Genomic DNA, 12,233 nt, shown 5'->3' with positions numbered 1-12,233 from the left:
AACAGGTGACCTTGAGTACAAGAAACACAAAAAGAATGGCAACAGGCCTTACTGCAGTCAAAATCTTGAAGAGAAGCATGAGTTAGACAGATGTGCTCATTTCTCTCCAAGCTGAGCAAATGAATCCCTTCACCAAGTTAACGGTTTCATGCATTGTTTGAGAAACTAAACCCTAACTAAAGTAGCAGTATTCTTCAATATAGTCCATACACCTGGCATGCTACTGTGTACCCCCCTGCTGAGAGCAAATTTATAATACATGAAATCTTTTGTAAGAGTCTATGCATTAAGAAACTAAAAAGGGAGATGTAGAAATGTCAAAGAATCAGTAACACTGAGTGGGCATAATTTAATATAATCCTTGTGAGACAGTTAACAAGAGAAATTTTACTTCATTATTTCAATTCATGCTCTAAAATTCCAAGGAGGAAAGGGAAACAAATATTTTCTTTAAGAGCTTTGTAACTTGAAGATTAATTAAGCCAAAATAAGGTATGAGCTGTATAGTCAAGCCTTCCACAGAAGGGGAAGTGTCCTGAGGTTATGCAAATAAAGCTGCCTTGTCCTACATATTTGAAAAGGAAAGGGAAAAGGAAGACCACTTAATACTCTAAGCAGGACAGGAACAGAGAAACACCCTGCTGTATTTTCAACTAGATCAAGGATGTGTGTGCTTAGGCTTCCCTATACTCCAGCAAGCATTCAACTACAAAGAGCAACTAAAATTCTGTTAATATATTAATTAAAGAAATTAAAACCATGCAATGTTCCAAAATATCCCACAGTCTTATTAACCTAAGATGCAATCGAAAAAGCTGAAAATTTCCCCAACACTCAAAAACAAACCAACAACAGAAGGAAAAGGGGTGCGGTCAAGGAAGCAGTTTAGTAGAGTAAAGGGCAGAGAAGGGAACAAGTCTTGAGTCCATCTGGGAAATCCTTTTCCGCTACCTTCTTTAGTTTCTACCTAGGTGGCTGCTCTTGGCCTGAGGTGAGAATGTGCAAATGAAAGTTAAGAGCCCTGGGACCCCTCTCTGCCTAAGGCACCTATACTTCTGAGAGAAGAGTTGGAGGTTGTAAGGGAACCTCAGTCCTCTTCCCAGCCTCATTTCAATGCTGGGGAATCCTCAAAGTCTGCAACTCTCTTCTCTTCTCCATCTATTTTCATGTCTTGGGTCATTCATCCAGTCCCATGGATATAATAATGTCCATCTGTTAATGAGTTCCAAATCGAGACTGTTAACTTCCATTAAATCCAGGCATTAGGATATCTAATAGATATATGAAACTCCACATATCTAAGTTGAAAATTTTTATTTCTAACCCCCTGCCCACTATCCAAACCTCCTTCTTCCCCAGTGTTCACCATTTCAGAAAATAGGCCCATAAGTCATCTGTGCTATGCGTAACTGTCCTCTGATTCCTTAGTCCAAGATGTCAGGTACAAAAATCAAGTTAACTGTAGGGGTGGCCCAAAAGTGAGAGAACAGAGGCTCACCAGTCAAGATTTTACTAGAAGTGGGCATAAGCTGCAGCACAGGCAATGACCTGGGAGCAGCAGCAATTTTTAATCAGGTATTCTTTCACCCCAGGAATTCTGAGTAACAAGGATGATGCTGTTGTAGTGTACAAAAAATGAGAAGCAATTAAGCATGAGAATAGAGTCAATGTGCCTGGTTATTTGTAAGTGCTCTAAAACTTTTATTTCCTGCTAGCTCATCCCTACTCCCAACACACGGATACTGCTTGGGCCTGGAAGTTGCTATTCATTCACGGGTTCACGTTAGTGGGCAGCAGGGCAGAAAGACCCCTGCTACTTACTAGTCACTTTGCTACAGAAAGGAAATGTCAATGAAAATCATGGCAAAAATTAGGTTTAGGGTTTTTCTATGGTCTTCAATGTCATTTAAAAACAGCTTTTAATTGACATAATAGTTTAAAAACACAAAGATCTCATCTATAGTTCCTAGCTATGCAGATAGGAAAACTGAGACTCAAACTGATTAAATACTTTCAGAGAGCTGATGAGAATAAAAGTCTAGCCCTAGAAATGTGATCATTTGGAATTCTCCATTCTCTACTCAAAGTGCTCAAGGCAGACAGCCTGGGTTTAAGTCTTAGAGCCACACCAACCAGCCAAGTTAGACAAGTTTCCTTCTCTGGGAAGTGAATACCTACCCCTAGAGAATTATCAGGAAGATGAAATGAGAAAACACAGGAAGGAGCAAACAGAACAATGCCCAGAATGTAGTAAGCATGCAATAAACATGAAAGTTGTTTATATGATGATGATATTTTAAAAACTCTAGGATTCAGACACACACAAAAAGTCTTGTAAGATCAAAATAATGAAGAACAAATGGAGATCTGTATCTAATTATCTTTTCTGCTCCAAGGTGGTAGAAAATTCCTAAGTGTTCCAGTGACATGCCTAAATATACAGTACTTATATATAGTATAATAATATATAGCATTACATGTACAATATATAAAATGTCTCAGGACATGTTTAGTGAGAGAAAATCAGGATAAATTTTCAGTTTACTTGCCCTCAGAAACATCTACTCTCTAAAGGAGTGAAATAAAACACACATGTATTATTAATTAAGTTTATATTCGTGATTCGCATTACAAATTCTTTCAGCCACATTAGAGTATAAATTATGAATACAAAATGATACATATATAGGTCAGAGCCGTCAAAGATGCTAAAGGATAATGCATTCTATGTGATATGTGGCCCACTTCATCGAGAATGGTCCTAATGAAAGCTGGCTGAAACTGCACTATCACATTTTCTGATTCATCTCCCTTCGCAGCTATATCCTATTAAAGTCCCAGTCAAGGTCTTGTTTCTTATTTGGATTACCACTAGAAATGCCTGGAGTCCTTCATATAAAGTCATTCAAATAATCCTGAATCACCAAGACCAAGCCACAATCAGAGTCATTTTCATGGCAACATGAGGTAACAATGATTTTCTCCTAATGTGTAAGTTAGAAAAGGCGCAGGCTTCTGGTATGTGTTGAATAGAATGGCTCTAGAAGGAAGTGCTGACTGCACCTAACCAAACCCAGAAGAGGCCTCCACTCAAGTTCACATATGATATAAAAATGGAAACGTCAACAGGGGCCAAAATGTTCCAGAAGGCTGTGCAGGACTAATGTAAGACAATGAACTAACTGCCTCCTCACTACCAACTCTCCCAAGCTCCAGTCTCCAAGACAACTGTGATGCAGTAAGATGGAGGAAGTGCACTTTAGTTGCCCCAAAGAACACACCCCAGAATATTGTCCCCCCCAAGCAAAGAGTAGCCTCCACTGCTATTTCTCTCCCTCTAACCTCTCTCCCATTCAATCCATCCTTCAGCAACAGAGAGGGTAGAAGTCATCCTCGGAGAGTGATTCTGGATTCCCCATCAGTGGTGGTCATCAGATGCCAGCAAAGAACGCCACAAGTGAGGCCCCAGTTCAGTGCCTAATCACCACACACCTAGACTACTGCAGCAGCTACTAAACTGGCCCCCGTCCTTCCAATTCATTCTGAACATGGCTGTCAGTTTAATCTTCCTAAAATTCTGCTCTGATGCTGCTATTCAACTGTTCTAGTGTCTCCATGAAGCACAGAAAATAAAATTTAAACCCAGTGGTCATACGGAATATATTCTAGCCTCAATCTCTTTTTCCAGCTTTATCTTTCACTTCTCTCATATGAATTCCCACATCCCACCAAACAGTTCTCAGTATTCCCAGACCTAGCATCTGATGCCTATCCAATTCCAACCCATATTTTCCAGCCCAACTCTCAATTCCTTCTCTTCCATGAAGTAGTTATCCCCTGACATCCCTAACTTGGGGTGGGGGTGGGGGAACTTCTGAATTCCTATAGTGCTTACTAATTACACCACTCATTTATATACTTCATATATAAACATCATTCATTCATTCACCATTCATTCAATAAAATGCATTCAGTGGCTAGATGCCAAGAGAGATTCTAGACCAGATAACATGATCCTCAAAGAGCTCAGTCTAGAGGAGGCAAAGACAGGACGGAACTGATCTTTGTTAAGTGTTTATTCTTTTCAGGGCACTTACCATCTCTTTCCATAGGCCATCTCAGTTCATCCTCACAACTTTATGAAATATTGTTGTTATTGTTATTATCACTTTACAGTAAGGAAACTGAGTCTCGGAGAGTTGAAACAACTTGGCAAAGGTTACCAGGCATTTTGTTTATTCTCCACTGTTCTGGCCCTCTTGGCTTCTCTGCCCTTCCCTGTTCTACTCCGTGCCACGGAGTGCTAATCTCTAGGATTCATTATCACTCAAGTTCATTTGTCTTCTGGCTTCCAGTTATGCTGGAACAGTAGGAGGCACCAGCAAGAGGGCAGTATATTTTCTTCCCCTGCTCCCTCCCTGATCACTGGGGTTCTGGCTGTGGCTACTGCATTCCTCAGCTGTAGAGTCTGGGACAGCTTCTCCTGCCATGGTTCCAGCTCTCGTTACCAAGTTCCAGTAACATGACTGCCTTCTATTACTCTTCAGGCCAGGAGTGGTAAGCAGGTTCCAGCTGTAGGATGGTGAAGCCATCTTAGTCCTGCCCACACCTCTGTAAATAGCCCCTGCATTAAACTCTCTTCAGTTAAATTCCCTAAGTGTGCCAAGTCTTTCCTGCCACAACCCTGACTGATACCAAGGGCAGGATTTCAAGCCTTGTTGGTCTCACTGCAGGGGCTGCCTTCTTTACCAGGACAACTGCTATACTGCAGGTCTGCACAAAGGGCTGAGGATTAAAATGAAGGGCAATTACATCTGCTAGGAAAGGCCATAAAAACACTTCCCTGAACAAGCCTTTGAACATGAGTCAGTTTTAAAAGGTGAATTGGAATTCACCAGGCAAAACAAAAGGTAAGGGTGGGTATTCAAGGACAAAGTGGACAGCAGGTTCAAAGTCACAGTGGCATGAGGTATATGTCCTAATAACCAAAGCAGTTATGAAGAGTGCTCATGAAAGAATAATGGTGGCTGAGGGGTTCTAAACTTTGGTGATAATCACTTACTTCTCCATCCTGATCTACACGTACATAAGAAAAAACAAAGAATTAGTTAGATTCTGAGCAAGAGAACCAATTCACCTACTCCCTACCTTTAATGGATCCCCATCTCAAAAAATAAGTCCAATTCTTTAGCATAATATAGAAGCTGTGATGGTTAGGTTCATGTGTCAACTTGGCCATGTGATGATGCCCACGTGTCTGGTCAAGCACGCACTGGCCTAACCATTACTGCAAGGACATTTGTGGCTGGTTAATAAACCAAAAGGCTGGTTTATTAAATCATCAATCAATTGGCTGCAGCTGTGACTGATTACATCAATGAAGGGCATGTCTTCCACAATGAGAGAATGCAGTCAGCTGGATTTAATCCAATCAGTTGAAGACTTTTAAGCAAGACAGACAGAGGACCTTCACTTCTTCTTTGGCTAGCCAGCAAAGCGTTTCCTGAGGAGTTCATTGAACACCTTCATTGGAGTAGCCAGTTCGCTATCTTCCCTACGGAATTTGGACTCGTGCATCCCCACAGTTGCGTAAGACACTTTTATAAAATCTTTTATTTAGATATCTCTTGTTGATTATGTTTCTCTAGAGAACCCTAATACAGAAGCCCTTAATGAGCTGTCCCCTACCTAACCCATCCAGTCTCATCTGATACCACCATCTCAAGGTATTCCCTGGGCACACCACTACACCCTTGGTACATGTTCTCCTCTTCCTTATACTTACCTGCACTTTCTTCCTGATGAACTCCTTCTTATCTTCTGGACTTACCTCAGCCATCTGATCTCTATAAATACCTATGGCCCTCCAAGATGCTTCCATAACGTTGTGTGCATAATTCCATAATAGTGCTCTCATAGCACAGAACATGCAATATTATATTTACTTGTTTTCATGTGTGTCAGTTGACTCACCTATGTGCTCTCTAGACCAGGTATCATAGGAAGGTAGCAGAACAAAGAGGTGAGTACTTAATGCTCTGGTGGAAGGTTATCTAGACCCAAATCCTAGACTCTGCCACAAACAATGAGGTAGCCTAGGGAAGTTACTTATCCTTTCTGGGTCTCCTCAGTTTCATCATCCATAAAATGGGAATAATAACAACCACATATATCTCACAGGGTTGTAAATCATGTAGAATAATGCCTGTTACATACTAAGCCCTCAATAACTTTATGTATCTGTGTATCTCTTACTCTTTGTATAGAAAAACAGCATATGTTTGTTGAATAAATAAGTTTTCCTAATACTCCATATTCTTCTGCATAGACACCAAAATTCTATTTAGTCCTTGTATTATTAAATCATGAAAGGAAGACTCTCACCTCTAACTATGTGCTCATTTAGCAATTGACTAAAGATAAACAGAACCTCTTCTGTAAAGGAATTTAGCTTCTTGCTATTGCTATTGGCCAGATCACTGGGTCAGACATCCTCCTGGCCTTCTAGAAATCTCCACACGCACCTGGCACACAGTTTCCTCCACAGAAGGGCAATTCCATTTCAATAATCCACAAATACTTATTATCAAGTCAAAACAGGATGGCTCCCCTAGGATGGCATGAGGAATGACAGTAAAAGGCTCCACATGGCATAGGGATGAACCATAGGGAGACATTTTTCTTTTATGCTAAAGCAATGTAAAAACATTGACATCATGAAATACTTAACAGAAGTTTTTAAATGGTGTTTTCTAAGCCCCCAATCCTTAACTGTCACAGTCTTGGTTAAAAGAAACCCATGTATCAGAACCCAAACCAAGAAAAAATCAGAGCACATAGGACAATGTGCTCAGGAGGCAAAGACCAGCTCCAAATCAAGCCCTGAATTACCCACAAAAGGCAGCACTGGAGCCAAAAATGACACTGGGCACTTGGTTGAAAAAGGACAACACTGCTGCCTTAGGACAACATAAAGGTGGCATCTGAGAAAGCCAGGACCTGTACAGGGTCACCCTGGGCTGGCTGTTGGGAGGAGCAGGGGCCTTATTGGCCCAAGAGTCTCCCCAGATTCCAGCCCCAGCTCTCTCTTCGCTGATTCTCCTATCCTGATACTGGCTTTGTTGCTGACCCTCTTCATCAACTCTGATCTGGTCTTTATGGCACCTCAATATGCTGCCCTGATGGACCCTATCCTCATGCAAGAACCCAGCTTGAAATTCAGGTTTGGAATTCACCATTTTTATATCAGTTGCCTGACAGCTACTAACTTTGGCCTCTTTAGCTACTCTCTGCCCCAGTACCTGCCATAAAACCATTTTCCTTGCTGTACTACCATTTGTTAGGGATAACAATAGAAAAAGGAACAACTTAATTATTTAATGTTAATGTGACAATTTTTTAGAACTAAGTAAACAACCACATAACCATACAACTTGTCAGTATATTTAACATTCTTGTAAAAGACAATTTTCTACTTACAGGCCTTTTGATTGGAGCCCCTTGCACAGATTGATAAAATTCTGCCTGGACTCGGCTATTTTTCTTGATTCTTCGTTTCCTCACTGAAGTTTCTTGCTCACTCTGGTGGTGAACTTCCACCACGGGCTTTACTTCTTCCAGACGGGCAGCTGCAGCTGCTGCAGCTCGTCTTCTAATATGCCGAGGGCTTGCTCGGAATCCCTGTGGCAGAAAACACAACCGAACAAATCCACATTAGAATTTAGCTAGTTTGGAAATTCTCTGGGGCTAGTTATACAAAGAGTTCCAAATTTCTTCATGCTCAGTGAGATCATCTATATTTCTCAAAGTGAGCACGTAGAAGAAGACACACCATGCAACAAAGATGGGTCCACAAACTCTGTAAAGCACCTGTGCGTTTCAGGTTCCAGAGTTATTCTACATTAAGAACTGTTTTTAACCCAGTAAAGCCAGGCCTAAAAAAAAAAGACTGGCTGGGCACGTTGCTTTAGTTAGGTAGAAAGCAGATTGTGTGTAAAGAAAGTATTTCCACTTAGGCATGAAGCAGGGTGTAGAGAGCAGAGCTGAATATCATTCCAGTGTAAAGTACCTCTCTACATTCCTGAGAGCATACTCCATATGAAGGATGGAAAACAGGAATGCAAAGCATTATTATAAAGCACTATCGAGAAGATCCAAAATGGACACGGTGTGGTGGAGTAAACAGTATGGGCTTAGGAGTCAGATGATGGGCCCAGGTCCAAATTCTGACCTGTTAACTGTAGCTGCACAATTTGCTAAATATTTCTGAGTCAAAATATTCTAATCTGCAAAATGCATAACATCCAACTCACATGGTTTTTAAGTTTTAAAAAAGGTCATACATGTAAATTTCCAAATGCAGTATCTGGCAAATAGCAGGCACTCAATAAAATGCCAATTTTTCTTCTCTGAATAAGGTGAATATAATGAAACTAACTAAACAAAGAAAACAAGTTCAGCTAAGCTACATTATGCATTTGGGTATGCGCAAAAGATTTTGGGAAAGAAGTGTATAAAATAATCTCTGCCCTCAAGTAGCTTACAGTTTACCAGAGAGCAAAAAGAAGTCAAATAAAGAGTTTATAAACCAACGGGAATGTGCAATTAAAGGGTTAAAGTGGGTGGTTCAAGACTGTCAGTGCAAGCCATCTCAGAGAAGGAATCAATGAATGAGGTTTAGAATAGTCTATATTTGGCTTAGTTGAGTGGGTGGCACTTGAAGAATGAGTAGAATTTGTATTGCAGGCAAGGGAAACAACATAAGGAGTGAATGAGTAAGTAAAATGATGTTGGATAGAACATTTACATAGTAATGAGAAACATTATTTGACAATGTGCCAGATGAGGATGCAAGCTAAATGCAAATTATGGTGGGAAATTAGAGTGGGGAAGGACGTCGAATGCTCCAAAGAGGGCTTCTTTGAGGCTACGGGTCTTCTGGATCTTAAAATGTGTATAAAAACCTTAAAGGTTGCACTAAATGCAAAAAGAATGGACAGTAAGAATTTCAAAAGGAGATAAAGTAAGAGAAAATGGCTAAGCATGATTTTGTGGGATACTGAAAGATTAACAAGTAAAGGGGATGGGGAGTCCCACAGAGGAGACCTGGGAGATGGACCCTGTAAACCAGGCTGAAGAACATGAAGAAGAGGAGAAAAAGCAAAAGTAAGAGGTGACATAGAGTCAAAATAACCCTGAGTATGCTTGGGATGGGAAGATTTATGTTATATATGTGTTTCCACAATTAAAAAGAAAGAGAAACTAGAGAGATAATGACAATTCAGTGCAATACATGATACTGGATGGGATCTAAGAATGGAGGTGAACAGGCTCAAAAGGACATTGTTAGGACATAAGAAAAAACTGGAATATAGAGTGTAAGCTTTACATCAACATTAAATTTCCTGAACTTGATAACTGAAATTAAAGTGATTACATTAGTGAATATCTTTGTAGGAAATGTAAAAGGAAGTACTGTGTGTTCAAGCAGTAAGATATGTGCAATAGAGTCTCAAATGATCAGAAAATCGATAGATAAATAGATGATAGATATAATGATATGGCAAAGGTGGCAAAGTGTTAAAATTGGTGGATCTGGGTGTAGCAGACCCTGGACTGAGCAAAGCAGACCTGCAGAGCTTGGCGCACAGCAGTCTGATTGACCTGGGCTGCTAATGTTTAACCTATCATCTTTGTTAAACAGTAAGAGCAGAAAATTGTAAATTAACCTTAAAATGTAACTTTAAAATGGGAAGTAGGGAGGAGGTGAGAACTCTTGGTCTCACAAAGGAGCAAGATGTAAATGTAAAGTGTTGCACCCAGATTTGAGTAAGCATTCATCTATGGTCCCCAGACCTCCTGCCATCAAATGTTATCCTTCCTAACACTCTTGTGGTTATCTATGGATCACCACTTCCATGTCACAAGACCCTGTTCCCTTAGGAATGTCTTTGTTTCAAACCCTTATAACAGGCTTCACTGGCCTCTTTAATTGCGTGGTTTGCCTGCCTGCCAAATGCTGCACCCACCGGGTGAGAGAGAGCCATCATGATCTCTACACCGACTTCCCACCTGTAAGCAAGCCCTGAATAAAGGTTCATGTATCAGAAAATGTCCTGTGTCTTCTTTAGCCTCTGGACTGGCAAAGTCCTCATGGGCTGCGACACTGCGTATCTGGCGGTATGTTGGAGTTCTCTATATGTGGTTTGTATTATTTTTGCAACTGTTCTTCAATTTGAACTTATTTCAAAATAAATTAAAAAAAAAAAAGTAACACGGAGGTCAACAGAAATAGTGAGGAGGAAGCACAAACGTACTTGGCAAAAGTGAGGTCATTTGCCTTTCTTCTAATCTCCAAACACATTAGCCTGTTTCCATCCTTCCCGAGTGCAAGCTCAATTAGATCCTATTGAATCCAAAATAATCCCAGAAGATCCCCACAGCTCCACATAATCCAGGGGGATTAAAGAAAAGAGGTAGCTAGTCCAATTGCTAAACTGCATTCTAGATGCAGAATTTGGACCAAAGACGTCAGAACCAAGAGCCACATGGGCTGCTTTTTAAATATGCAAGCTATGGGACACCCCACAGATCCACTCTCCTTCCTTCTGAATTAGACTCTGTAGATGATGCCAAGAATCTCCTTTTTAACAAGCTCCTCTGATAAATTTTCTCCATTTTAAAGACTGAGAACCTCTAGGAGTTAGAGTTTAGTCTAACCACTAGGTGGCATTAACCTTCACAGCCCCCACATCTTTTCTAGTTCAGAAATGTGTGTACCAGTTGAATTAATCTATTATTTGATCATATACTAGCTAATGTAGTAGCAGGGTGATCCAAGTATGTTTCTTTGGTAAGAATGTAGATTCTCATTCTCTATGAATAATAAGCAATCAAATTTTGCTTAATTTGTATTCTTACATATGGTCCTCAGTGGCCTAGAAATTCTAGAAACACTTAGGAAAAAACTACATAAAACTCCCTTGAAGTGACAAATATATAAATAAAACATGTCAGTACAGCTATTTATGAGTGATAACCCAGTAATTCCACATCCCTGGGTCTACCTTAAAGAAATTTTACCAAGTGTGACTGAGAAGCATAGACAAAGACATTCAATACAGCATTGTCTAGAACAGTAAAAGTTTCAAACAACTTAAATCAGTCTTTGCCACACTACAGTCATTTCATTCCACCTTCACATTTTTACCAGATCTGAGTACCACCACGTATGCCTCCGTGACTTGTTATATGGAAACACCACTTGTACTATTTTAAAATAACTTTTTATAAACACCATAGTACAGTGGTTAAGAACACTGATTCTGCAAGCAGAATATCTGGGTTTAAATCTTGCTTCTGTTGCTCCTAGTTGTATTATCTTGGATAGTCATTTAGTCATTTCCTCATCTGTAAAATGGGGATTGAAAACAGTACCTATTCCATAGGGTTGTTGAGAAGAATCAATGAATTAACATATGTAAAGTACTTAGAAGAGTGCCTGGCGTGTAGTGGTATATAAATGTTGGCTGTGATTATAACATATGTTACCAGTGTGAATAAAAAAGATACCTAAAGACCACAGTGTATATTCAGACGTAAAAAGGAAAGGGAATCACACTGCAGGTGTGCCCTGCTTGCAGATACTTTTGCTGAGGCACTGCTGACAATACCATCACCCCAGATCATTATGACAGAGTCATTTGTGCAGGGGGTGTCCCAGGTATTTACTCTCTCCAGTAAGTCAAACTATCTGGGTTCGAATACCAGCTCTGTCACTTACTACATATGTGATCTTGGTCAAGTTAATTCTCTGTGCCTCAGTTTCTTCATCTGTCAAAAGCATATAATAATCCCTTTCTCATAGAGTTCTGGTGATGTTTAAATGAGATAACCCACATTAGGTACTTAGAAAAGTACAAAGCATACAATAGTAGCCAACAAATTATCATTATTATTAATACAAATCTACTTGCTTCCTGGATGTTTCAGCAGCAATTCACATGTCAGCAGTTCAGAGCTATGATTACAAACACTATAAATAGCATGGAGTTATCACTGGGCAGTCACCTTTTATATTTTCCTAAATCACTGCATAGAATTATAAGTCTTGATTTATCACATTTACTTGTCCTAAATGCCATAAAAAATAAGCCATGACTTTTAAGAGAAGGAACTCTTATTTTAAAACAGTAGGTGGTGCTATAAGCTCTTACTAGGTGTTAACAGGATTT

General features: G+C 39.9%; 1 protein-coding gene across 15 annotated transcripts in view; it reads right to left on the bottom strand.

Moving 5' to 3' along the window:
- The window catches only part of DST (dystonin), a 489,857-nt gene that overhangs the window by 404,013 nt on the left and 73,611 nt on the right, over window positions 1-12,233 (bottom strand). For all 15 annotated transcript variants that reach the window (XM_037843232.1, XM_037843222.1, XM_037843223.1 and 12 more), the window contains exon 3: window positions 7,480-7,680. In XM_037843232.1, the coding sequence (XP_037699160.1) occupies window positions 7,480-7,680 (201 nt within the window). The remainder of the gene's footprint in view (window positions 1-7,479; window positions 7,681-12,233) is intronic.

Source organism: Choloepus didactylus, chromosome 7, assembly GCF_015220235.1.
Source record: "Choloepus didactylus isolate mChoDid1 chromosome 7, mChoDid1.pri, whole genome shotgun sequence".
Lineage (NCBI taxonomy): Eukaryota > Metazoa > Chordata > Mammalia > Pilosa > Megalonychidae > Choloepus > Choloepus didactylus.
This window is presented reverse-complemented; position numbering and strand designations above follow the sequence as displayed.